At 44.4% G+C, this 23,190-nt stretch overlaps 1 protein-coding gene across 2 annotated transcripts in view; it reads left to right on the forward strand.

Annotated features, from left to right (window-relative positions):
- Positions 1-23,190, forward strand: part of LOC117356396 (putative methyltransferase DDB_G0268948) — a 165,174-nt gene that overhangs the window by 96,652 nt on the left and 45,332 nt on the right. For both annotated transcript variants that reach the window (XM_033935550.1, XM_033935549.1), the window contains exons 4-5: positions 8,110-8,326; positions 22,810-22,910. In XM_033935550.1, coding sequence (XP_033791441.1) covers positions 8,110-8,326; positions 22,810-22,910 — 318 coding nt within the window. The remainder of the gene's footprint in view (positions 1-8,109; positions 8,327-22,809; positions 22,911-23,190) is intronic.

Genomic DNA, 23,190 nt, shown 5'->3' on the forward strand with positions numbered 1-23,190 from the left:
TCATTTAGATCATTGGTGTTTCTTGATTGGACACAAACTCTCAGTCTTTCAGGGTCTTCAAACTAAGTGGCGTACCTAGCATATGTGACACTCGGGGCCCATCATTTTTTGACACCTCCCCCATCTGTATGAAAAACATGAGTTTTAGTAACAATCCACACGTCACACATGAATATCTAGGAAAAGACAGCATCTTACATACTGCAGTGAGCAGTACATAAATAAACCTATTGTAAAACTAAACAAGCCAGACTAGTACAGATCAATCCTACACAGTCAATCCTAACAGAAAACCATGTCTTTTCGAACACACAGAACACAGAAAACACCTTCGCCTAGTATGTAATCACAAACTAACTCCTCCCCCTTTTACAAAACTGTAGTATGGTTTTTAGACACGGTGGTAACAGCTCAGATGCCAACGCTAAAAAATGCTCTACAGTTTTGTAAATGAGGAGATAGAATAAAAATACGTAGACAAAGGTTAAACTGAAGCATCAAGAAGCTGGACTCTGCATACAATGCAACATCACAGAAACAGCACTGCATCTCACTTAAAACAAAAAAAATAAATAAATAAATAGAATTTTTTTCTACCTTGTCTTCTCTGGTTTCTGCTTTCCTCATCTTTTTGTCACTCTTCCTTTCATCCACTGTCTACCCTCTCTCTGCCCCTTCTATATGGCATCTTCTCTCTTTCTATTCCGGTTCTAGAAACTTTATGCATCCCCCTTCCATTTCTCCCTTCACCCCCATTAGTCTAGCATCCATCTTCCTCCCTTCCCTCCTACAATGGTCTGGCATCTCTACTCTCCTCTTCTTCCCTTCCCTCTCCCATACTCACATGGTCTGGCATTTCACTCTCTCCTCTCCCTTCCCCCCACTTCCATCAGCATCTGCCCCCTTTCTCTCCCTCCAACCCAATTCCATGCAGTATCCTTTCCCCTTATGTCTCTTTCCCTGCAATTCCATCAGCATCTGCCCCTTTCTCTCCCTCCACCATGCTTCAATACTATCCTGACCCCCTTTCTCACCCTTCACCATGATTTTATACCACCCTGACCCCCCTTTGTCACCCTTCACCATGATTCCATACCACCTTGACCCCCTTTGTCACCCTTCACCATGATTCCATACCACCCTGATCCCCCTTTGTCACCTTTCACCATGATTCCATACCACCCTGATCCCCTTTCTTACCCTTCACCATGATTCCATACCACCCTGATCCCCTTTCTTACCCTTCACCATGATTCCATACCACCCTGACCCCCCTTTGTCACCCTTCACCATGATTCCTTACCACTCTGACCCACCTTTGTCACCTTTCACCATGATCCCATACCACCCTGACCCCCCTTTGTCACCCTTCAGCATGATTCCATACCACTCTGACTCCTTTTCTCACTCTCCACATCTTCCATGCCACTCTGACTTCCTTTCACCACCCTACTATGCTCCTTTCTTTCTCCATCCCAAAGGTCCCGCATGACTTCTTCTGCTCCGGATGGAAGAGGTAAGTGATGTCGGAGGGGGCTGGGCTGGCAGACGCAGTTAGTTGCGGCAAGATCCCTAGGCCCACCATTCAGAGGATGGTGAGCCTGCTGGGCGGACAGGCTTGGGATCCATCCATCCGGCCAACTTACTGTAAGTTCAGGAGGAATGTCGAGGATGAGGGGGGCGTCAGGGGTGTCAGGGGTGGGGGGGTCATAGGTTGAGGGGGTGATTGGGGGTTTGGGGGCAATCGGGGGTTTGAGGGGGTGGTCGCAGGGTGTGTGCGCCATGGACAGGAGGGCCTGGTATCCCTCCTGCCTGTATTTTAGGGGGTGGAGGGTTCATATCAGTATGAGGGGTTGGGCTCCCTCCTGCCGGTATTGTGTTGGGGTTCAGGGGTGGTGTGGATCGTGATCACATCAGGAGAGATTGGGCATCTCTCCTGCCATGGTTCGCGGAAGTTATGGGGGATCAGGATTGCGACAGGGGAGATGAGCCATCTCTCCTGCCGCGATCGTTGTGGAGGGGGTGTGTGGATTCTGTAACTGGTGTTGTTTTGACAGACGCCGGTTACAAAATCCAGCTTTTAGGCAACGGAATGGCCCCTCCTTTGGGACATGGGCAATTTTTGGGTTAATAATGTGTTGTAAGGGTAGACATAGTGGTTGTCTAGGCATTTAAACTGCTGAACATAGAGGTAGTTCACTCTGCACAGGGAAAATATTGTAACAAAAAGTCAGTCCAAAATATATGTAATGAAATCTGAACAAGATCTGACTATACTGAAACTAGTGCTCAGAGAGTGACAAGTGCTTTATAAGGTACGCTCAGAGAAGTGAGACTCTGAAGAGGGGGTGAAAACCCTCTCTTAGGGTAAGAGTCTACCGTCCAATCACTGCATAGAAAGTTCTCTCTGAGAACTAGGAAAAAATCCTAAAAAATGTTATTCTTTTCAATATTGTATTCAAAAATTAATAAATCTCACTAGATCATAAATATACTGTAAAAAATGCTTAACTTGAAAGCTTGTTTCTCTGGGGGTCTCGACGTGGCCCCATTTCGTGGTCTGCTTCAGGAGACCCAAAAGACAATCTTTAAAGTACTGGAGACTGTAATAAGCTGAAATAAGCTGTAAAGCGGTTCAATGAAAAAATCCTTGACAGGATCAATGAGATGATCTGAAATACAAAAATTAATATCAGAACATAGCACAGACAGTTCTCTAAATCAGCTGCGCTATGAACAAGTCAAGGCTTACTGGCTAAGAGGGAAAAAGGAAGCAAAAACTGTAAATTCAAAAACATACCGATGGCAGGAGGAGTTCAAAGGTTCCAAGCAACAAAGAACGCTGCCAATCCCGCCAAATTGAACCCGATGCGGGAGGGGGGAGGGGAACCTCCGTGCAACGACGCAATGATGTCATCATGTCGGCACACGAAGGAAAAACTGATACTTAGTATACAGATGAGTAAGAGAGCCACTGTCTAAAAAGAACCTTTGAAAATGCATTAAAGAAAGGCAACCCATTCTAATTCATTGTTCAACCCATGAGGAGATAGTGTATTCAACTCATAAATCCATTTCTGCTCTCCTCTCCAGAGCAACTTAGCCATATCTCCTCCTCTCGTGGTTGATACAGTGTCAATTACTGAAAATTTAAGGTCAGACAGGTCATGTTGGAATTGAAACCAATGTGAGACCAACAGGGCTTCTTGTGTGTTGGTTCTAATCCTACTGATATGTTCACTGATCCTAATCTTGACACTGCGGACTGTACACCCTATGTAAAGTAAGCCACAAGGGCATTGTATGATATATACTACTTGCTTGGAAGTACAGTCTGTATCTAGGGGGATATGTCTTCTCTTGATGTTAACATGCATTTGGTGCAGAGGCACACTGTACTGACACATTTTACAGTGTCCACACGGACTGTGACTCCCCATGGTGTGAATAACTTCTTGAGATCTGTTAATGAATTGTGAATGAACCAATCTTTGCTTGAGATTTAGATTCTTAGAAAAAGCAAAGCGGGGCAACTCTTGAAACTCTTGGTGGTATTGCATGATATGCCAATGACGTTTGATGATATGCTTGATTTGAAACGCAAGATGTGAGTAAGGTAACACACAAACCAAAGGTTGTTCTTCAGACTTCGGGCGAGACTCAAGTAACAAAGAGCGATTGGCATATAGACCCCTCTTATAAGCTTTGTGAATGACTGAAACAGGATATCCTTTCTCCTGAAATCGCTCCTTCATAACTACTGCTTTAGAGATGTATTCATTCACAGAGGTACAGAGTCTGCAGAGCCTCAAGAATTGCCCAACTGGGATGTTGTTCCTCAAATGTCTTGGATGAAAACTGTCATACTGTAAAAGGTTATTGCGGTCCGTGGGTTTCCGATATATGCTGGTATGAAAAACATCCTCACATAAGAAAATATTGATGTCCAAAAAAGGAACCTGGTGATAATCCTTGGTCATAGTAAAGTGTAAATTGACATCACAAGAATTAAGCCATACAAAAAACAAGTCCAATTCATCTTCTGTGCCCGTCCATACTCCCAAAATGTCATCTATATAGCGTTTCCAGAACAGAAGATGTTTCCAATGTACAGAAGGATACAAAAAATTATGTTCAAATTTAGAAACATAAAGACAGGCTACGGAAGGAGCCATTTTGGCCCCCATAGCAGTGCCCTTGACTTGCTTATAAAAAGTATCTCCAAATTGAAAGTAGTTCATACTCAGTGCGATGGATGCAAGTTGTATCAAAAAATCAATTCTGGATTCAGGAATAGCTGACTCATGAAGTTCAGCTTTAATGATGTCGATGGTATCCTTTTGGGGCACATTTGTGTACAAGGCTGTGATGTCCAGAGTAAAAAGTATGGCATGTTCAGGGACGTTGGTGAAAGTGGCCAGAAAATTGATCATGCTGACAGTGTCCAAAACGTAAGATGGTGCAAGAGGAACTCGGTCCTTAAGATATATGTCTAAAAAAGAAGACAGTGGCTCTAAAACAGATCCTATCCCTGAGACTATAGGTCTCCCCGGGGGATTCGTTAAAGATTTGTGAATTTTGGGCACAAAATAAATAACTGGTATAGTAGGGTATTTACACAAAAGAAATTTATATTCCCTTTCAGTGATCACTCCCTTTTCCAAATTTTGAACTAAGCAGTGAGAAATGATATCTTGAATAGCTTCGGTTGGATCATATTGCAAGGCCTCATAATATACAGGATCATGAAGTTGGCGTGTAGCTTCTGCTGTGTATTGTTCTGTATCTAAAATGACTACACCTCCCCCTTTATCCGCTGGGCGAATAATGATGCTACTGTCTATAGCTAAAGACTGTAATGCCTCTTGCTGTGGATGAGAGAGATTGAACTGTAAGGGGGACTTATGGAGTTCTAAATCCCCCACTTCCTTTAATATGAGATTCTCAAAGGCCTGTATCTGAGGATCAACGGTGCCTGGAGGGCACATGTGGATTTAACCTGCAAATGAGGATTCTCAAAGCTCTGTTGGTCAGGTTCAGAACTGCCCTGACTTAATTTTTGAATACAGTATTGAAAAGAATAACATTTTTTAGGATTTTTTCCTAGTTCTCAGAGAGTGACTTTGAACTTTCTATGCAGTGATTGGATGGTAGACTCTTACCCTAAGAGAGGGTTTTCACCCCCTCTTCAGAGTCTCACTTCTCTGAGCGTACCTTATAAAGCACTTGTCACTCTCTGAGCACTAGTTTCAGTATAGTCAGATCTTGTTCAGATTTCAGAACATAGAGGTAGGCCATTCTCAAAAAAACCCTCATTTTTGACGTTTTTTTTGAGAAGGGACATTTTCCCTGCTGCTACTTCAGCGTTTAGGGCCTTAGACCAAATGGGAACTTAGACGTTTTTTTTTATTATGCCCCTCCAAACATTTACAAAAACAGGGTTAAGGACTAAACGACATGACAAAAAGGGGAAATTAGTAGCCAAAAGACTTCAATTTATAACAAACAGGAACGAAAGGTAAAAAGGGGAAAACTACAATATTTGATAGGGAAGAAGAACAAATAAGGGACAAACAATAGGTGGTGAACTAAATTTGCAGGATAAAATTATAAAATTAAGAATTTTAACCCTTATAAGGGCAGTTACCATATTTTTCACTCCAAAAGATGCACTTTTTTCACCCCATAAGTGGGTGGAAATAAGGGTGTGTCTTATGGAGCAAATACTCCCCCCACTGTTTTTTAATCATGGCAGGGCCCCCCTGTACCTGCTTTTAATCCCAGCGCTTCCCTCACTGGACAGCTGCAGCAGTGAGGCCCCCCCCCCCCCCAATGCTTGCTTTTAATCCCGACACTTACATCGCTGGATGGCTGCAGCAGTGTGCCCTCCCATACCTGCTTCCCTCGCTGGATGGCTGTGACAGCAAGAGGCAGAGCGGCAAACTAAGCATGCACGCCTGCCTGAATGGCTGCAGTCAGTTCTCGTGAATAGCAAGAACTGATTGCAGCCATTCAGGCAGGTGCATGGGATTAGGCAGGCACGCCTGCCTTGTTCGCCACTCTGCCTCTCCCTGCTGCAGCTGTCCAGTGAGGGAAGCATCGGGATTAAAAACAGATGCACTTCTCATTCTACCGCTTGATCGCTGACTGCTTTGACATGCTGCTTTTTCTTATTCTATTGCCCGGCATGCCTAGGAATGGTAGGGGCTTCTCGTAGAGGTGGGGAGGGGGATTGGGGGAGAGTTCTATAGGTGGCGGAGAGGAAAGGGAGGGCTGGAGGTTTGTAGTCTCCAGGGCCTATCAGAGATCAGGGTACTGGTATGCTTAGTATAGTCTTAGATACTGCATTGTGTGCTTTATTCTGACTTGGAGGGAAGGAGGTCATGGGGTGGGTGAAGGTTGGGTATGTGATACTGATGTCTACATTAATTGTTTTAATTTTTTTGTTCTTTACTCTATGCTTTTGGGGGTTCTTGGTTTTTCATTCTTGTTCTGCTGGTTTTAAGAAGTGTTTCCCATGTTAGAGGTGGAACATACAATATTCTGCTAGGGGGAGTAGAGTGGGCAGGTGGGCTGAATTCTATCTGTAATATTTTGGTATGTTTGTTCGTCTTCTACAGCATGCTGTTCTGCTGTTTTATTATCATCAATAAAAATTGTTTAAACCTAAAAACAGGTATGGCGGGTCTCTTCCAGGATTTTAAAAATGTACGGGGGGAACCCTGCCTGCCTTCCTGCCCTGTCCCTGCCTGCCCTGTGCCCTGTCCCGGCCTAGCACTAGACCACCAGAAGACAGACATGGTACAGAGCCTGTCAGGGAGGGGGGACAGGGTGCAGAACTTAGCAAGGAGTGTGGGGTTAAGTGCAGGGCCTGGCAGGGGAAATTTGGTTCAGAATTATTTTTTTTCTTGTTTTCCTCCTCTAAATCTAAGGTGTGTCTTGTGGTCAGGTGCGTCTTATGGGGCGAAAAATACAGTATGTTTCAAAGGCATCCGATAATTTTTTTCCATCTCTAAATATGATAGAATTACACCATATTTCATTAAATTACATTGGTTGATTTTTAATATTCTATATGGCCAGGTGTCATATTTTTTAATGGAATTGATTTCATTACTAGCGGGAAGACCAGGTCAAATTGTATAGAAGCAATTCTATCTTCAATTTCTCTCACCAAAGACAATTAGATAATGGAGTGCATCCTTGTTTTATCAGACTCCTTTAATCTGAAATAATTTTCCTATTTTAATAAGATCAGTAGGTCAATATACTGTTTTTAGAAATCCTTTAAAGGCATTCTTGTTTAAAAAATTTTTATCTTGAAATTTATCATCTTCTACTGTTAATGTTCTATTTGAATATTTGTCATTGCATTATGTTTAACTGGTTTGTTTCCAGTAATAGAAATATATTATCCACCATGAACTCATAAGGGCTTTGACATAATATAAGTCAGAATGTAATGTAATAATGTACAGTAATTCACCCAAGGCAGTGTACAGCTTAGTGTAAATAACTTCCATAATGAAATTTGCCTCAAAAACACAGTGTGCCTGTAATATTTTATTCTGAATGTTATATACCCTGTTGGGTGTATTCTGAAACAGATTTGCTATACAGAAATGTACATTTCTAGAATCAATAGGAAAAAGAAATACAATTTTTTGACAGGAAAGATACATTCACACCAAATTAATCAAAATTTTAATTTTAGTATAGAGAGGGTAAAATGAGAGTTAGGGATGAGGAGGGGAGAAGGAAAGGGAGGTGGGATGGTAGTGTGGTATGCTCAGGGATTGACACCAATCATGTCTGAGTAAATACAGTAAATAGAACTAGATTTGGAATTACCAACAGATTAAAAGATTCAGTATATTAGTAAATAGATAAATGCCACTGTAAGCTTCTTGAAGACTTCTGGTAAAATAATACACAAGGTCTAAAGCTCAAATGGACTTGGTCACTAGAACCAGAAGAACCTGGATTTTTATATGGTTGAAGATCATGCCCTTTTTTTTTACTACAAAGACATTTATTTTCTGGACATCAGAAACTTATATGGTATTTTAGTATAATCTATTTTCTTTGTTCTTCTTGCTCCCATTGTAGTGTTTCTACTGCAGAAGCTCTCCCATTTCAGGATGCCTCAGTGGACTTAGTAACAGCTTCTGTGGCTGCCCATTGGTTTGATGTAGACAAGTTCGTAAAGGAAGCCATTCGAGTTTTAAAACCTAATGGCTGTCTGGCTGTGCATTGTTTCAATGACGGCATGGAACTACACCACAAAAGTGGTCCCTCTGAAATGCTGAAAGAGATTTTCCATGAGGTAAAAACTAAGTAAAACAAATTTCATTTTTTAATACAGATCTTGTTTATAATCTTATAGCTACAATAAGATAATGAATTTAGAAATGTTTTAGTCCATGAATTCCAGGTAAGGATCCACATCAGGTATACGGATAAACAGAGAATTCCAAAACAGACAAGAAGTTTTACACCTGACAAAAAATTATCAACACTCAGCCATGTTCAGTTGTGTTTAAGTTTAACAAATAAAATTGCTTGGACAATTATTTGCACATTTTTTTTCCTTATTAAGATCATCTGTTTATCTTTCAGTAAACTTGTTCTGTCTATGTACTTCAGGCATATTTACTGAAGTAGCTCTGTAGGGAGAGCTGAAGAAAGGTTTGAAGATAGTCTTTTCATTTATACTGTAGATACATTTAATGTATCTGTGTGTTAAATAAACTAATGAACATACTACTTAAAGCTCCCTCTTGATATATAGGCTGGCATTGGAAATGAGAGGCATATCACCATAGAAAATATAACATTGACACTTCCAACAGGACATACCAAGAGGAATATCAGAATCCAGAGACTTTCTGATCACATGGTGCCCTGACTCCTGGGAGAGTTGTAGCATCTACAAACATGGCAGGCTTATCCATTAGGAAGCTTAGGCCAGTGTTTCTCAACACGCAGTGCACAGCCTGACTGATGCCGGGGATCCCTCCCTGCCTGCCTGTCTGCCCACTGCCCCCCCCACCCCCACTCTCGAAGCTGACCCTGGTACTTGGTTGGAGCTGGCTCCCTCCTCCTCCAGCGACTCACACACTGCGTAGCTGACCCGGAACCTTCTCTTTGATGTCAGAATTGATGTCAGAGGGAAGGCTTTTGAGCCAGCCACAGAGTTGCTGCAGAGGGAAAATGGAGCGAGTCCGACTCGGGGGTGGGGGATGGTGCAGCCAGCGAGCAGACAGGCAGGCAGAGAAGCAGGGAGGGATCCCAGGCAGTGGATTCAGCAGGGGCGGGTGCATGTGGCTTCTGTGGACGGGTCGGCTTTGGGGGAGGGGGGAGTTCAGGCGGAGCTTTTCCTGCTTCTCCTCTTCTTTGCCAGTGCCATCACTCTTGCCTTTGTCCCAGCTCTAGCTTTCCACTGTTGTAGCAGCCAGAAGCCTGCCTGATCCCCAGCCCCAAGCACCAGAGCTGGTAGGATCCACTCAGGTTTGCGCTGTGGTCGAGTTCCAAGTGTACACTTTGAAATAGTGATCACCTCCTCCTTTTCCCCCTCCCTTCTTCTCCTCCCACTAGAATTGCTTTTACTTTTTTAAGTTTAGTGTATGGTGATTTTAATTGTATAATCAGTAGTCTATATACCAGTGGCGTTCCTAGCATATGTGTCACCCAGGGCCCATCATTTTTTGACACCCCCCCTCATCTATATTAAAAAATATGATTTTTAGTAGCAATCCACATATTGCACAACAAGAGTGTACCTAGGAAAAGGCAGCATCTTAAACACTGCAGTGAGCACTATAACACCAACACATACTTTGTAAAACTAAACAATCTAAACAAGACAGATCCTGCACAGTGAATTGATCCTGTACAATCAATGCCAACAGAAAACCATGTCCTTTTCATACACACAGAACAAAGATACACCCTCGCCCAATATGGAATAATCACAAACTAAAAATAGAAATACACTTCCCCCTCTGTATTCGCGGGGGTTAGGGACAGAGCCGGCCTGCAAATAATATTTGGGCCAGTTCTGCCCCTAACCCCTGTTTCCCCTGGCTATTTTAAGCACTGAAAGCCCCCTCCTTAAGCCTTACCTGGTTGTCTAGTGGGTTTTCAAGGCAGGAGCGATATTCCCACACTCCTGCCCCGTGCAGATCGCTCACAGGAAATGGCTCAAGAGACTATGGGAGCTCAAGGGAGCCATTTCCTGTGAGCGATCTGCACGGGGCAGGAGCGTGGGAATATTGCTCCTGCCCTGAAAACCCACTAGACAACCAGGTAAGGCTTAAGGAGGGGCTTAGAGGGCTTAAAATAGCCTAAAAAATGAAAATGCATTTTTTGGTTTAAAAATGCGAATAAGCGAATCTGTAGATACGGAATTCGCGAATACGTAGGGGGAAGTGTATGTAGACAAAAGTTAAACTGAACCGCCAAGAAACCAGACTCAGAGTCTGTATACAATGTAACACTAGAACACCACAGAAACAGTGACACATGTCCCCTAATACTGTGCAAAATATAAAGCCAGTAGATGTAAATTTGAAAAACTGATACATAACAATCATTACTTTACAAATTAACAATAGAAATAAAACAAATAATGAGAAAAAAAATACTATTTTATAGGACTAATCCATTTTTCATTAGCTTTCAGAGGCCAAATCTTTCTGCTGTTATGGTATCCTGTCCTGACCTGAGAAAAGGGGATTAGTCCCAAAAATATTGCCTTATTTCCACTTGCTATTTATAAACTTTTATCAATACAGTTACAATACTACTTGATTCTAAGTAAAGCAACAAAAAAATAATTCTACCTTTTGTCATTTCTGCTTTAATCATCTTCTCTTCGCTCTCTTCTTTCTATACAGCATTTGTCCTCTCTCCCTTCCATGTAACATCTGCACCCCCACTTTGCCCCTTTCACCCAGCTTCTGCCCTCTCTTTCAACCCCTTCCATCTACTGCCCACACTCTCTCTACCCCTTCCATCTACTGCCTACATTCTCTGCCCCTTCCATCCACTGTCCACTCTTACGTGTGGCATCTTCCCATGTCCCTTCAATATCCTGTGCCCCTTCTCTTCTTTGTACATGATTCATTTCAGCTTCATCCCCTCTCTATTTTTCTGTCTCCACCCTCTCCCCTATGCATTGGCATCTCTCTCTCTTCTCTTTTCCTTCCTTCCCACTCCACACCATGGTCTGGCATCTCTATCTCCTTCCCTTCCTTCCCCACATGCCCTAGCATCTCTGTTCTTCCATGCTCTGGCACCTCCTCACCCTCTGGTCTGGCATTTGTCTCCTTAGTTTCCCTTCCCTCCCCCTATGCCCTGGCATCTTTCTCCTCTCCTTCCAACTCCCCCTTCTTCCTTTCTCTCCCTCCCTCCTTCCTTCCTTTCCCATGGTCTTGCATCTGTCTCCTTCCCTTCCCCCATGCCCTGGCATCTCTCCCTCCCCTTCGATGGTCTGGTATCTCCTTTCCTTTCCCTCCTTCCCATGGACTTGGCATTGCTGGTTCCTCTGCTTTGTCTTCCTTCTCCCTCCTTCCCTCTCTCTCCCCAATTGGGTGCAGCAGCAGCAGCAGCATTTCTCTCTCCACTTTCCCTGTGCAGCAGCAGCATTTCTCTTCCCCCTTCCCTGTGTAGAAGCAACATTTCTATATCCCCTTCCCTGTGCAGCAGCAGCATTTCTCTCCCCCTTCCTTTGCCTGTGCAGCAGCAACATTTTTCTTCCCTGCCCTGTGCAGCAACAGTGTTTCTGGCCGGTTTCTTGCTGCAGCTGGTTTTTCATTCAAAGCTGCGGGCGTCGACACTTCACGCGATCCACGGCTGCATTGGAAGCCTTCTCTCTGATGTCGTGATGTCAGAGAGAACGCTTCTGATGCAGCTGCGGATTGCGTGAGGAACTGAAGGCTGCAGCTTTGAGCGGAAAAACTGCTGCAAGGGAGCCGACCAGAAGCTAAACACCCGCCGGAGGGAGCATAACCTAGGCCACGGACACCCCTGATTTAAAGTTTACTGCTACTGCTGCTGGTTAAGGAAAGCAGCAGTGGCAGAATAGGGAGGCCAGCTGTTCACCTCCTTGGGGGCGTGCATCTGGGGTAGACCGCACACCCTGCCCCCCCTAGGTATGCCACTGGTATATACTATAGTCACTAAGTTGGATGTGGCAATAGAGGGAGTGGGAGAGATGCACTCTAGATCTCTCTCTCTCTTTCCCCACTCCCTTTGCAGCAAGAGAGGGATTGAGAGAAAGACAGATGGATAGTGAGAGAGATTGGGAGACATGTTGCCAATAGGGGTGGAGGAGAGAGGAAAAAAAGTTGGACTCATGGAGGGACAGAGAGAGAGAGAGAGAAAGAGAGAGTTGTTGGTTGAGAAAGGGAATGGGGTCCGGAGGAGAGGAAGCGTGCAGGAGTCAGAAAGAAAGAAATATTGGATGCACATATTGGAAGGAAATGCAACCAGAGACTCATGAAATCACCAGACAACAAAGGTAGGAAAAATAATTTTATATTCAATTTAGTGATTATATGTGTCAGTTTTGTGAATTTATATCTGCTGTCTATATTTTGTTCTATATTTGTCTATTTTTCTATAGTTGTTACTGATTTAATATTTTAAAGTCATCTGCCTTGACCTCTTTGAAAAAAATGAATATAAATGATGATTAACATTTTCTCTGCGTAAAGTGTGCTTTGCGGTTTTTTTAATTTTGTGGTTACCATTATGTATAAGATTATATTGTGTGTACTGTATATGAAAAATGGATGGAAGAAATTGATTTACAATTAATACTGTTATTATGGGGTGGGGGTCAGGGGCGGAACTTGGGCAGGGGTATTTGTTAGGCTTAGGGGGTACTTGGCTTGAAGAAGTTGAGAAACACTGGCTTAGGCTGACACTAGGAATGAATTTCAGTAAATGGAGCCCAAAGTTAGGTACCAGGAAGATCCATGCTAAACTGGAAAACTGGAGTGCCCTTTACAAAATACTAGCTTAACATGGATCTCATAGCTAAATTTGGGCACTGCACTTATGTCTGCCAAAACTTGATGTAAATGCTGGTGTTCAAATTACATTATTCTACAATAGCACACCTAAATGCTGGTAATTCCCTTGACCTTCCAATTCCTTTGCCATAGCCAGGCCCCTTTTGAATTGTGATCTATGAAATTTAGGCTCAATGTTATAGAACTAGGTGCACAGTAATTCCACATGTAACTCCTAATTATTGTCAATTAAGTGCCTGTTGTTTTTTAAATTATTATTTCAAAAATAAACATACATTCTAAAGCAAAATAGAAGTCCTCATCATGGAAGAGAGAAGAAAAAAAATATTTAAATTTTCAAATAATCAGAAGAAATATATACCTGATTTTCATTAACATTAGTTTTCCACTCTTTGATTTTCACTAGAAACCTTTTTCTAAAATGAATTTCTCTAGTTGATCAGGTTAAAAAAAAACATATCAACTTGGCTGGAAATTTCAGAAAAAAAGTAGCTCCTAGAGATCTATACTGTCACACCTGTGCCCCCAAAGAGTGTGACAGGCAGCCAGGTGGTGACATTCTGTTTAAATCTGGCGTGGTCCCCCTGAAACTAGGGGAGCCTCTCAGGGAACTACTCCCTAGGCAACTGCCTAGAATTGCTCTTGCGAATGGTCTTTCAATGAATAACACTTAGGGCTCCTTTTACGAAGGTGCGCTAGTATTTTTAGCGTGCGCTACATTGCCCCGCGTGCTACACACTAATGCTCCATAGAGCTTGCATTAGTATTTTCCGTGTAGCACAGGGGTTAGTGGGCGCTAATCTTCAGTGCGCACTAAAAATGCTAGCGCACCTTAGTAAAAAGAACCCTTAGTCAGAATGGCCGTAAGAAAAAAATATAAACTTTATTTGGCCAATGGCCTCAAAATCATAGTCCATATCATGGGCTTGGTAATACAACACAAACATAAGCTCCTCACTGGTGTTCATGAAAGCAAAATCATAACCAAAAGAAAAGATTCCTCCAAACAAACTTTAACTCTGTCCCAAGCTCTGGACTTTCGTAGGTAGATCATACACAGTCCTCTTCACCAGAGTCTAATGTTAGGAATGCTTTATGCAGGGGGAAAAAAATACAATCATTTCGATTAACTGCTCCACTATTTTATAGCAGCCAAAATAAGCAGCTTTCTGTTCCTGAGCTACAGGATGGGAACTTATTGCATTGATTAACAAGCCAGAAATATTGGGCAACCGGCACAGGTAGCCAGGAGAGAAACCGCACAATTTACACTTCTGTAAAGAAGGTTTTTTTTAACAAGGCACACTGAGGGAGCAGACACTGGTTCTTAAAGATTAACTCAATCAAAACTGGGATGGAGGTTAACAGAGAAAACATACCAGCTTTTACCTCAGGAATTTTCAATACATTTCTGAGAAGCATGCAGGCTCAGTGCAATCAAAGGTGCTGCCATGGCAACAGCTAATAGCTGGTGTCTCCACACAGAGATCTGCTAACAGTGAATCATAGGAACAAACAGGTTGAGTTTACTGCACAGCGTTTGACTTAGTTTAACCACTGTTCTGCACAATGAAAGGTACAGTTCCTTAGTTTTAAGGCACAGAGAAAAAAATGCAGAAAACTATACAGTCCCAAAAATGCCTTCTCCTGCAGCACCTACAGTTTGCATATCAGGAAAAATAGCAAAGGAAAACATCCAGCAAACTCACGTTTGTTTCAAGCCACTTCCATTTTCCGTGGCCAAGCTTCAGCTGCAGCACTGTTGTTCTCAACAATCATAGCCTGACCCGGCTCTGAGGAAAAGAACTCTGAAGGCAAGTTACCTTCAGCTTGCTCCTCTATCATTTCTCAAGCTGTGTACCTCAGCTAGCTGGTCTGTGGCAAGCTCAGTCCCACACTGAGCTTCCTGTCTCTCCTCTTGCTCTCTGCAGAGCCTGTTTTAAACTGAGGAAAGCCACACCCCCTTGGCTTCTGAGGGGGGAAGGGCTGTCCTTCCTCAGCCTGGGATGTTTCTCTGGTTTCTGCCTTACAGGAATTGGGTAATAGCAGGGCAGAGATTTCCTGCTTGGCTTTGGCAATGCCTCAGGTAAGGCAAACCTTTCCTGTTCTAATCTGTCCTGCCATTCTGTCAATCTCATCTTCACTGCTCATATGATAGTCAGCTATATTACTGTCATGGGCTCTGACTAGTCTGCCCTTCTGCACCGGGGTTTGTGTGATATTCTATATTTTCCTATGATAAACCTTGGTATTGCAGTAGGTTTGTCACAATACTGAAGAAACTGGGTTGCTCTAGAAACAACTGGAAACATTTGTAATTTCTGGTAACAAAATAGGAAGTCTTTTTTCAGGAAATAATTTTTCAACCTCAGGAAAAATGTGACCAGGAGGGTAACACAATCAGATATCTCATCTTGAGAAGTTTCTAAAAAATTTGTCAAATTATCCAAAGGATTTCTTTGTTCCTTGAGACCATCCCAATCTACTCTTATCCTTTTTGTAAGATAGAAACAGGTAATATAATAGCTTCAGCATTACCCAAAGTTAGAACCTCTTTAAAGTACTTTCTCAGCAATATCTCCGCTGATAAGAGACACACTGGAAAATTTAAAATTAAAAGATTAGAAGCTTTTACATGATTTTCCATTAACTCGAGCTGCCTGTGTAACCAAAGACTAACTTTAATTGCAGATGAGCTAGTTTGTTGTAACACATTAATCTGAGATTCCATTCTTTTCACAGTTACTTCTAAAGAATTAAATTTTGCATCCATATCATCAATTTTAGATATAACTTGTTCACAAAAAGTACACAATTTTTGCACTGGATCCTGTAACAATGTTTTAGTCTTCTTGACCACCTTCCATATATCTAAAAATGAAATTTGTTGAGGTATTACCTCTGAAGAGGGTACCTCAATAGAAAATTCTACAAGTCGAATCTTAGATTCTATTGGAGATGGTATGATGATGGAGAGGTTGATGCAAAGTCTTATTCTCTCCTACTGGGAAAATACCAACTTGGGAAAATACCACAGGTGAGAAGTGAGAGGTTAAAGATAGAACCAGGGAGACCCTCTCCCCGGACCTTCTGGATACACCTGATTCATTCCCCATATGAAGGGAAGGAGGACAAGATTTTGACACTGGTACTAGAAGTTTCTCAATAAACACTGAGATAGCAGGAGTACTGGTCAGCAAAAAATTTTGCTTTGCATTTCCCCATCATAGAGAACATAAGAATTGCCACTGCTAGGTCAGACCAGTGGTCCATCATGCCCAGCAGTCAAAGACCAGTGCCCTGAGTCTAGCCTTACCTGCGTACGTTCTGGTTCAGCAGGAACTTATCTAACCCTTTCTTGAATCCCTGGAGGGTGCTTTCCCCTATAACAGCCTATGGAAGAATGTTCTAGATTTTACCACTCTCTGGGTGAAGAAGAATTTCCTTATGTTTGTATGGAATCTAACTCCTTTTAACTTTAGAGAGTGCCCTCTCATTCTCTTCACCTTGAAGAGGGTAAACAATATCTACTAAGTCAATTTCCTTCAATATCTTGAATGTTTTGATGATGTCCCTTCTTAGTCTGCTCTTTTCAAGGGAGAAGAGGTCCAGTTTCTTTAGTCTTTCATTGTATGGCAACTCCTCCAGTCCCTTAACCATTTTTGTCGCTCTTCTCTGGACCCTTTCGAGTCCTTTTTCATGTACGACAACCAGTGTTAGAGGCAGTATTCCAGGTGGGGGCACACCATGGCCCGGTACAACGGCATGATAACATTCTCAGATCTGTGTTTTTAACATGAGGGTTGCAAAATATCATTGGCAATCCAGCTAACCTCTTCCTGTATGATGATCTCTCTGCATGAGTCAAACCATGCTCACAAAATCATTAAATCAAAATGATGATCAGACTAGAGAACAAGGTCACTAGAAAGCAATCTCGCTAAGGGTTGCCTATTATGGCCAGCAATCAGTGATTTTTGAGCCAATCAGAGCCTTCAGCCCCCCCCCCCAATGCATCATTGGATGCAGTGGGAGGGGCCAAAGGCCCATCATAGCAGCACGCAGCTCTGTAGGCAGGAGGGAATAAGCTTCTCTCCTACCATTTGCTCTTCCATAGGTATCGGGGGGGGGGGTCCAGAGATGTGGGAGGGGGCCCAGGAATGTTAGGGGGATGTGGGGGGTTGGCGGAGATGTTGGGGATATCAAGGGGATGTGGGGATGTTAGGAATATGTCGGGGGAGGGGTATAGGGCTCCATGGGTCATAATCCTGGCAGGGGGAATCCCCATCAGCTGAGCCACCAGGAATCCCCTGAAACTGGCTTAGCTGATGAGAATTCTTTCTGCCACAATTAGACAAAGTAGTTAGTGGGTACAAAACTTGCTTTTGTACGTTTTTTTGCGTGGATATTTTTATTTTTTTAAATGGGCAAAAATATTAGACGTTCTAAGGACCAAAACTTATACCTTGCTCATATTCAAAAATAAAAGATAGACGTCTAGCAGCTTTGAAAATGGACATTTTTTTCTGCTGGATTTATGGACGTTTTGCACAAACAACCTCAGACTTAGGCACATTTTTGATTATGCCCCTCCACATGTATACACGAGAGGTGCTTGGGATTTAAAATTGGCTTTATTTAGCTCATATCAATAGTAACACAGATCAATAATCTTAATTAAGGTGAAATTAAAGAAATATATAGAAACTTACAATCTCTGTGTCTCACTAAGATGGTATGTTAATGTTTCCACACAGTTAATACTACGAATCAGGGGCTAAAGTAGCCAGTGAGAATCAGTACTTTAAAAAATGCTGATCACCACCAACTGAATAACTGGGGGATTTGTCTCCATTCAATGCAGCCAGAATTCAAGGGAATAATTTCTTTTGAAAGTCATGAGCCACAAACTGTGACAGTGATTGCTTACCTTGCACTTGCTGTTCATGCGGCAAACACACTAGGGCATAAAAGTGTGTGTAATTTTGAAGTGCAAATCTGTGCACGCTCATTTACCTTGACCTAAACACATCCTTGGGAATGTCTCTTATTAATAGAACTAGTGTTTTAGCCCGTTACATTCGTTACAGTAACGGGTGCTAGAATAGCCCCACCTATACCCTGACCCTGACTCTGACCCACCCATGCCCCGCCTTTATCATGCCCGGACCCTGCCTCCCACTGATCCCAGTCCCACCACCTCATCTTTCACCATTTCCTTTGTACCCTTTTGGCCCTCATAGATCCTCCATTGCATTTATCACCTGACAGGGTCTTTACTTACCCGAGGCGGCAGCAGCAGTCCTGATGTACCAACCTTTCCTCCCTCAATGCCCCAAAGCAGCAGTGGTCCTACCATTTCCATCTCTCCCTTTTCCCCTTTCACACCCTCTACCCTTTTGCCATCTTTCCCTTTCCTGTCCCCCTCTGTCCTTCCCCAAGACCATCTCTCTCTCCTGCCCCTTCCACACTCCCTGAAGTTTATCTCTCCCTATCCCCTACCATCTCTCCTGGTCCCCCTAGTAGCCCCTCTGTCCTTCTCATCCATCTGTCTCTGTCTCTCTCTCCTTTCCTCACTTGAGTCCAACATCTCTCCCTTCTCCCACTCCCTCTCCCGAATCTGGGGGAAATCCACTGCTTTATTTTAAGCAGCATAAATTTGTTCTACTCTTTGGGACCTGTGGTCTGTCTCAGTATGGTAGCTCTTATGCTTCTCTGGCTTACTTCCTTTTGTTCTCTAGTCACCTCCTGCCTCGTTTTATTATATTAGATGGGGGAAATCTATAACTGGGCACCACAATTTAGGCATGCTGATACCAAGCATAAGGCACCAATTCTATAATGCCATCTCTCCCTCTCCCAATTTGTTCTGTCTCAGTATGGTAGCTCTTATGCTTCTCTGGCTTACTTCCTTTTGTTCTCTAGATAGATGCATTCTGGAGTAACTGTAATCGTCTTAGTTATTTCTAAGTTCATTGCCTTTGTTGGCTCACTCAGGGATGATGGTCACAACAGGAAACATCCAGAGCTAACAGTCAAGGACCTTTCTAAGTCTGAAGGGAGTGGAAGAAATTGCTGCCTTGTTTCTTGTAGTATCTCACTTCCCAGCATGGAGCTGAAATGCTGCCATGGAATGACATTCCCTCCCCCCACCCCACCCCACCCCCACCCCCGTGTTCCTTCCCTGACTCATCCTACCTGGGAAGGGAACTTGATGTCTGCACTACTTATCCTACTGAGGCAATCTGCACCTCTGAAAACTCTCTGAAAACTCTTGTCACCACCTGCCTCTGCGGAGCTCTCGCAGCTCCTCCTCGTCCTCCTCCAGCCATCTACACTGGCTCCGTGCTCCGTGCTCGCCCGCCGCGGCCTGCAGTTGCCAGCAGCCGACAGCCGCCATGGCCTGCAGCTGCCAACAACCACCGCGACCTGCAGCCGCCAACAACCGCGGCGTCCAACATCCGCCTCAGGGGAAGAGAGAAAGAGGGAGAGATTCGCGCGCATGCTGTCACAACCCCGGTACCGGGTTGTCAGAATGGCTACCGGGCAGTGTGCAAAATAATAGTCCCGAGCACGCCTTCTTAATGTAGAAGGGTCCTGCTGGCCACCTTCCGGATCAGGTCCACCGCAGGTACGTCCAGGTCCCTCTGGTTCCGCTTTCCGACTGCTTCCGGCCGGTTGTCAGGATATCCTCCAAGGAAGACTCGTCCCTCTTGGCCTCACCGACAGCAGGATCCCAAAACCAGGTGCTCCAGAACAGGAAGCAACAAAACAAACCAAAAAAAAAAACAAAAGCCAAAACTTTTTTTTTTTTTTTCAAAGTTCACAAAATATCCAGCAAGAGGCAGGGTATCCCACTCCTGATACCAATTGTCACACCACCGGTACCGGGTTGTCAGAATGGCTACCGGGCGGTGTGCAAAATAATAGTCCCGAGCGTGCCTTCTTAATGTAGAAGGGTCCTGCTGGCATTAATAACAGTGCAATGAACATTCACCAAAACACCAAAAACAAACCAAGTGTTCTGAATGAGAGCAAGCTTTAATAAGGCAGTGTCATTGAATTAGCAGTGCTGCCAGAACAGATACTGCTTCTCAAAACAGGCTTGCTAACAAAACCAAAATGGAAGGCCTTGCAAAAGGCAGGCCTCTGCCTTTCCACAGGTAAGTGCAAAGACCCGGTTCATGAATAAATTCACAGTCCTTGCTTCACAGTTCAAAACAAAACTATAGCAATGTTGAAAATCAATCTTTCACAGTCTTTAAATTCAGCTTGTCAAAGAGTTCCTCTATTTCAGTCCAGAACATTGGACTCGCCTGGCCTGCAACAGGCTTTCCACACCGGCTCTATAAGCAAGTGGGGGAGGGGTGCAGCTGAGTCCACACAATTAACATTTGCCAAACTGGCCCCACAAACCCAACCCAAAGATCTTCGGGGACTCACCCCACACTACCCTCAGTTAAGTTCCAAGTCTCCTGCAAGCAGTAGCAAAAGAAAACACCACTGCTCTGGAAAGTTTCAAAAACAAAAATGCTGAGCTTCAGTAGCAAGCCCAGCCCTGCTCACTTATTGGCAGCAGCAAATCCAAACTGGCAAGAGAGAAAAACAACACTTAACTCTCATCCATCAGTTCCTCAGCAGGTTCCATAGAAGTGTCCATATCTTCTGTAGAATGCAGGCTGGAAAACTGGCTTGCTTCAGGGAAGGTTTCTAGTTCTTCCATCTCAATCTCATTCTCCAGGTGAGAGGGAGAACTGGCTCTGAAGACCTCTTCTTCCCCTGGCTCAGGAACTACTAACTTAAGCTTCCTGGATTCTGGTATTTTAGACCAGCCCAGGACACGCCCTGACCTGGATGGGGTAAGGGCAAACTGCTGGTTCTGCTGGGCTTTCTCATGAGCCCTAATTAGTTTCAGCAGCTGAGTACTTCCAGTATTATGCTGACTCTTGGGCTGTTTCCTTCCTCCCGGTTATCTCAGGTTCCTTGAGGCTGTTCCTATGACATTCCCCCTCCCCCCTGAATCCCTGCACAAAGTCAGACTTTTTGGGCCTGATTCTCGGGTGCATCCCGATTTTAGGCAGCTGTAGGTGTCCTACAGCTGTCTAATCAGCCAATCGGGATGCACGTTTTTTAAAAAAAATGCTCCCCAGGCAGGCCGCCTATATTGAAGGTGCCTCCGGGAGCCTAGGGAGACCCGCAAGATGCCTAAGCTCGCCTAAGGGCCTTAGGCGGGCCTTAGGCGAACTTAGGCGGCCCTACGCATCTCCCTAGTAGAGGAAGAGAAGCTTAAAATGTAGGCCAGCAAAATGCTGGTCTACATTGTAAGTAGACGCAGCCGCTATACTTATGGCAGCAAGGGATCTCCCTGCTGCAATAAGTATAGCGGCCACGGTCGCGGCCGCCTGTCTCATCGCCGACAGGAGGATGCCCAGTCTTCCTTCCGGAACCCCCCTGGAACTCCCCTCCCCCCAAATTGGTAATCACGGGCAGGAGGATGCCCAGTCCTCCTGCCGGAAAGCCCGATGACCCCCCCACCCCCAAAACTAACCTCCCTCCCCCAACTAACCTTTACATGTTGCTCGGCTGGATGGGTCTTGCTGCCGTCCAGCCGACGGGCCCGCCTCGTGGAAATGAGACGGGCCCGCCCCTTCCCGGCCCATTCCCACTAAATCTAAGGCCTGATTGGCCCAGGCTCTAGAAGTCTGGACCAATCAGGCCTTAGGCATAGCGGGTCCGCCCATCCCCACTAGGCACATGGCTAGGCTAGGCACCTGGGCCAATCAGGCCTTAGGATTAGTGGGGATGGGCAGACCCGCTATGCCTAAGGCCTGATTGGTCTAGGCTTCTAGAGCCTGGGTCAATCAGGCCTTAGATTTAGCGGGGATGGGCCGGGAAGGGGCGGGCCCGTCTCATTTCCATGAGGCGGGCCCGTCAGCTGGACGGCAGCAAGACCCGTCCAGCCGACCAACATGTAAAGGTTAGTTGGGGGAGGGAGGTTAGTTTTGGGGGTGGGGGTGGGTCGTCGGGCTTTCCGGCAGGAGGACTGGGCATCCTCCTGCCCGTGATTACCAGTTTGGGGGGAGGGGGTTCCAGGGGGGTTCCGGCAGGAGTACTGGGCATCCTCCTGCCCGCGATTACCAGTTTGGGGGGGAGGGGGGTTCCTGGGGGTTCCAGCAGAAGGACTGGGCATCCTCCTGTCGGCGATGGGACAGATGGCCGCGACCGCGGCCGCTATACTTATTGCAGCAGGGAGATCCCTTGCTGCCATAAGTATAGCGGCCGCATCTAATTTAACCCGATTCTTTAACCGGCGTCTAAACCATGGACACCGGTTACAGAATCGGGGTTTAGTGTAGGAACGATTCTGTATAGGACACCTCTCCTGGGCGTCCTATACAGAATCAGGGCCTTTATGCTCAGCAACTTTGGGGCTAACAGAACTACTGCACTGATCTGCTCTTTTTAGCTGCAGTCTAGTAATTTGGGGATTCCTACCTGGGACAAGCCTAGCTCTAGGGCTGGGATTGTTACAATGTGCACTCCTACCTGCAGTGCTCTATAGCGCACGGAAAACAGGAGCACGCAGGTGGGAGTATGCATGCGCGGCTTAGGGTTTTATTATATTAGATTGAAAGTATGAGCATTATGGAATTATATGCAGACTTTTAGCAGGACAGAGAAGGGCAGTTTCTAAGTAAGCCCTTCAACTATGGAGTTAGATGACTAGATCACAGTATGTTATCCTCTTAATTCTTCTTTGTTATTGCAGGCATGGTATTTTCTTATAAATCAAAATCCTAAGAGATATGTGTGTCTGACAGCAGCATACCCGCAGATATTTAATGCCATACCTTTCCCTGAGAAACAGATGTAAGTAAGCAATATGAAACATTTTCTCCATTTCTTTTTGCATGGCTGTATATTCTGGTATATATGTGTGAACATACTGAAACCGAAAAAGTGGTCAATGGGTTGAAGGATGTATGTGTGACTAGGATGGGGATTTTTGTTTTCTGTGGTGTTCTTTCTAATCTCCTCTTCTCTGAGTCCTCTCCCCTCCCCTTCCCCTCGCTCTCTTTTACACTCACTTATTTCTTCTCTTTCTTGTACTCTTCCCATTTCCCTCTCCATTGCACTCCTTTCTCCTTAT

Source organism: Geotrypetes seraphini, chromosome 3, assembly GCF_902459505.1.
Source record: "Geotrypetes seraphini chromosome 3, aGeoSer1.1, whole genome shotgun sequence".
Taxonomy (NCBI): domain Eukaryota; kingdom Metazoa; phylum Chordata; class Amphibia; order Gymnophiona; family Dermophiidae; genus Geotrypetes; species Geotrypetes seraphini.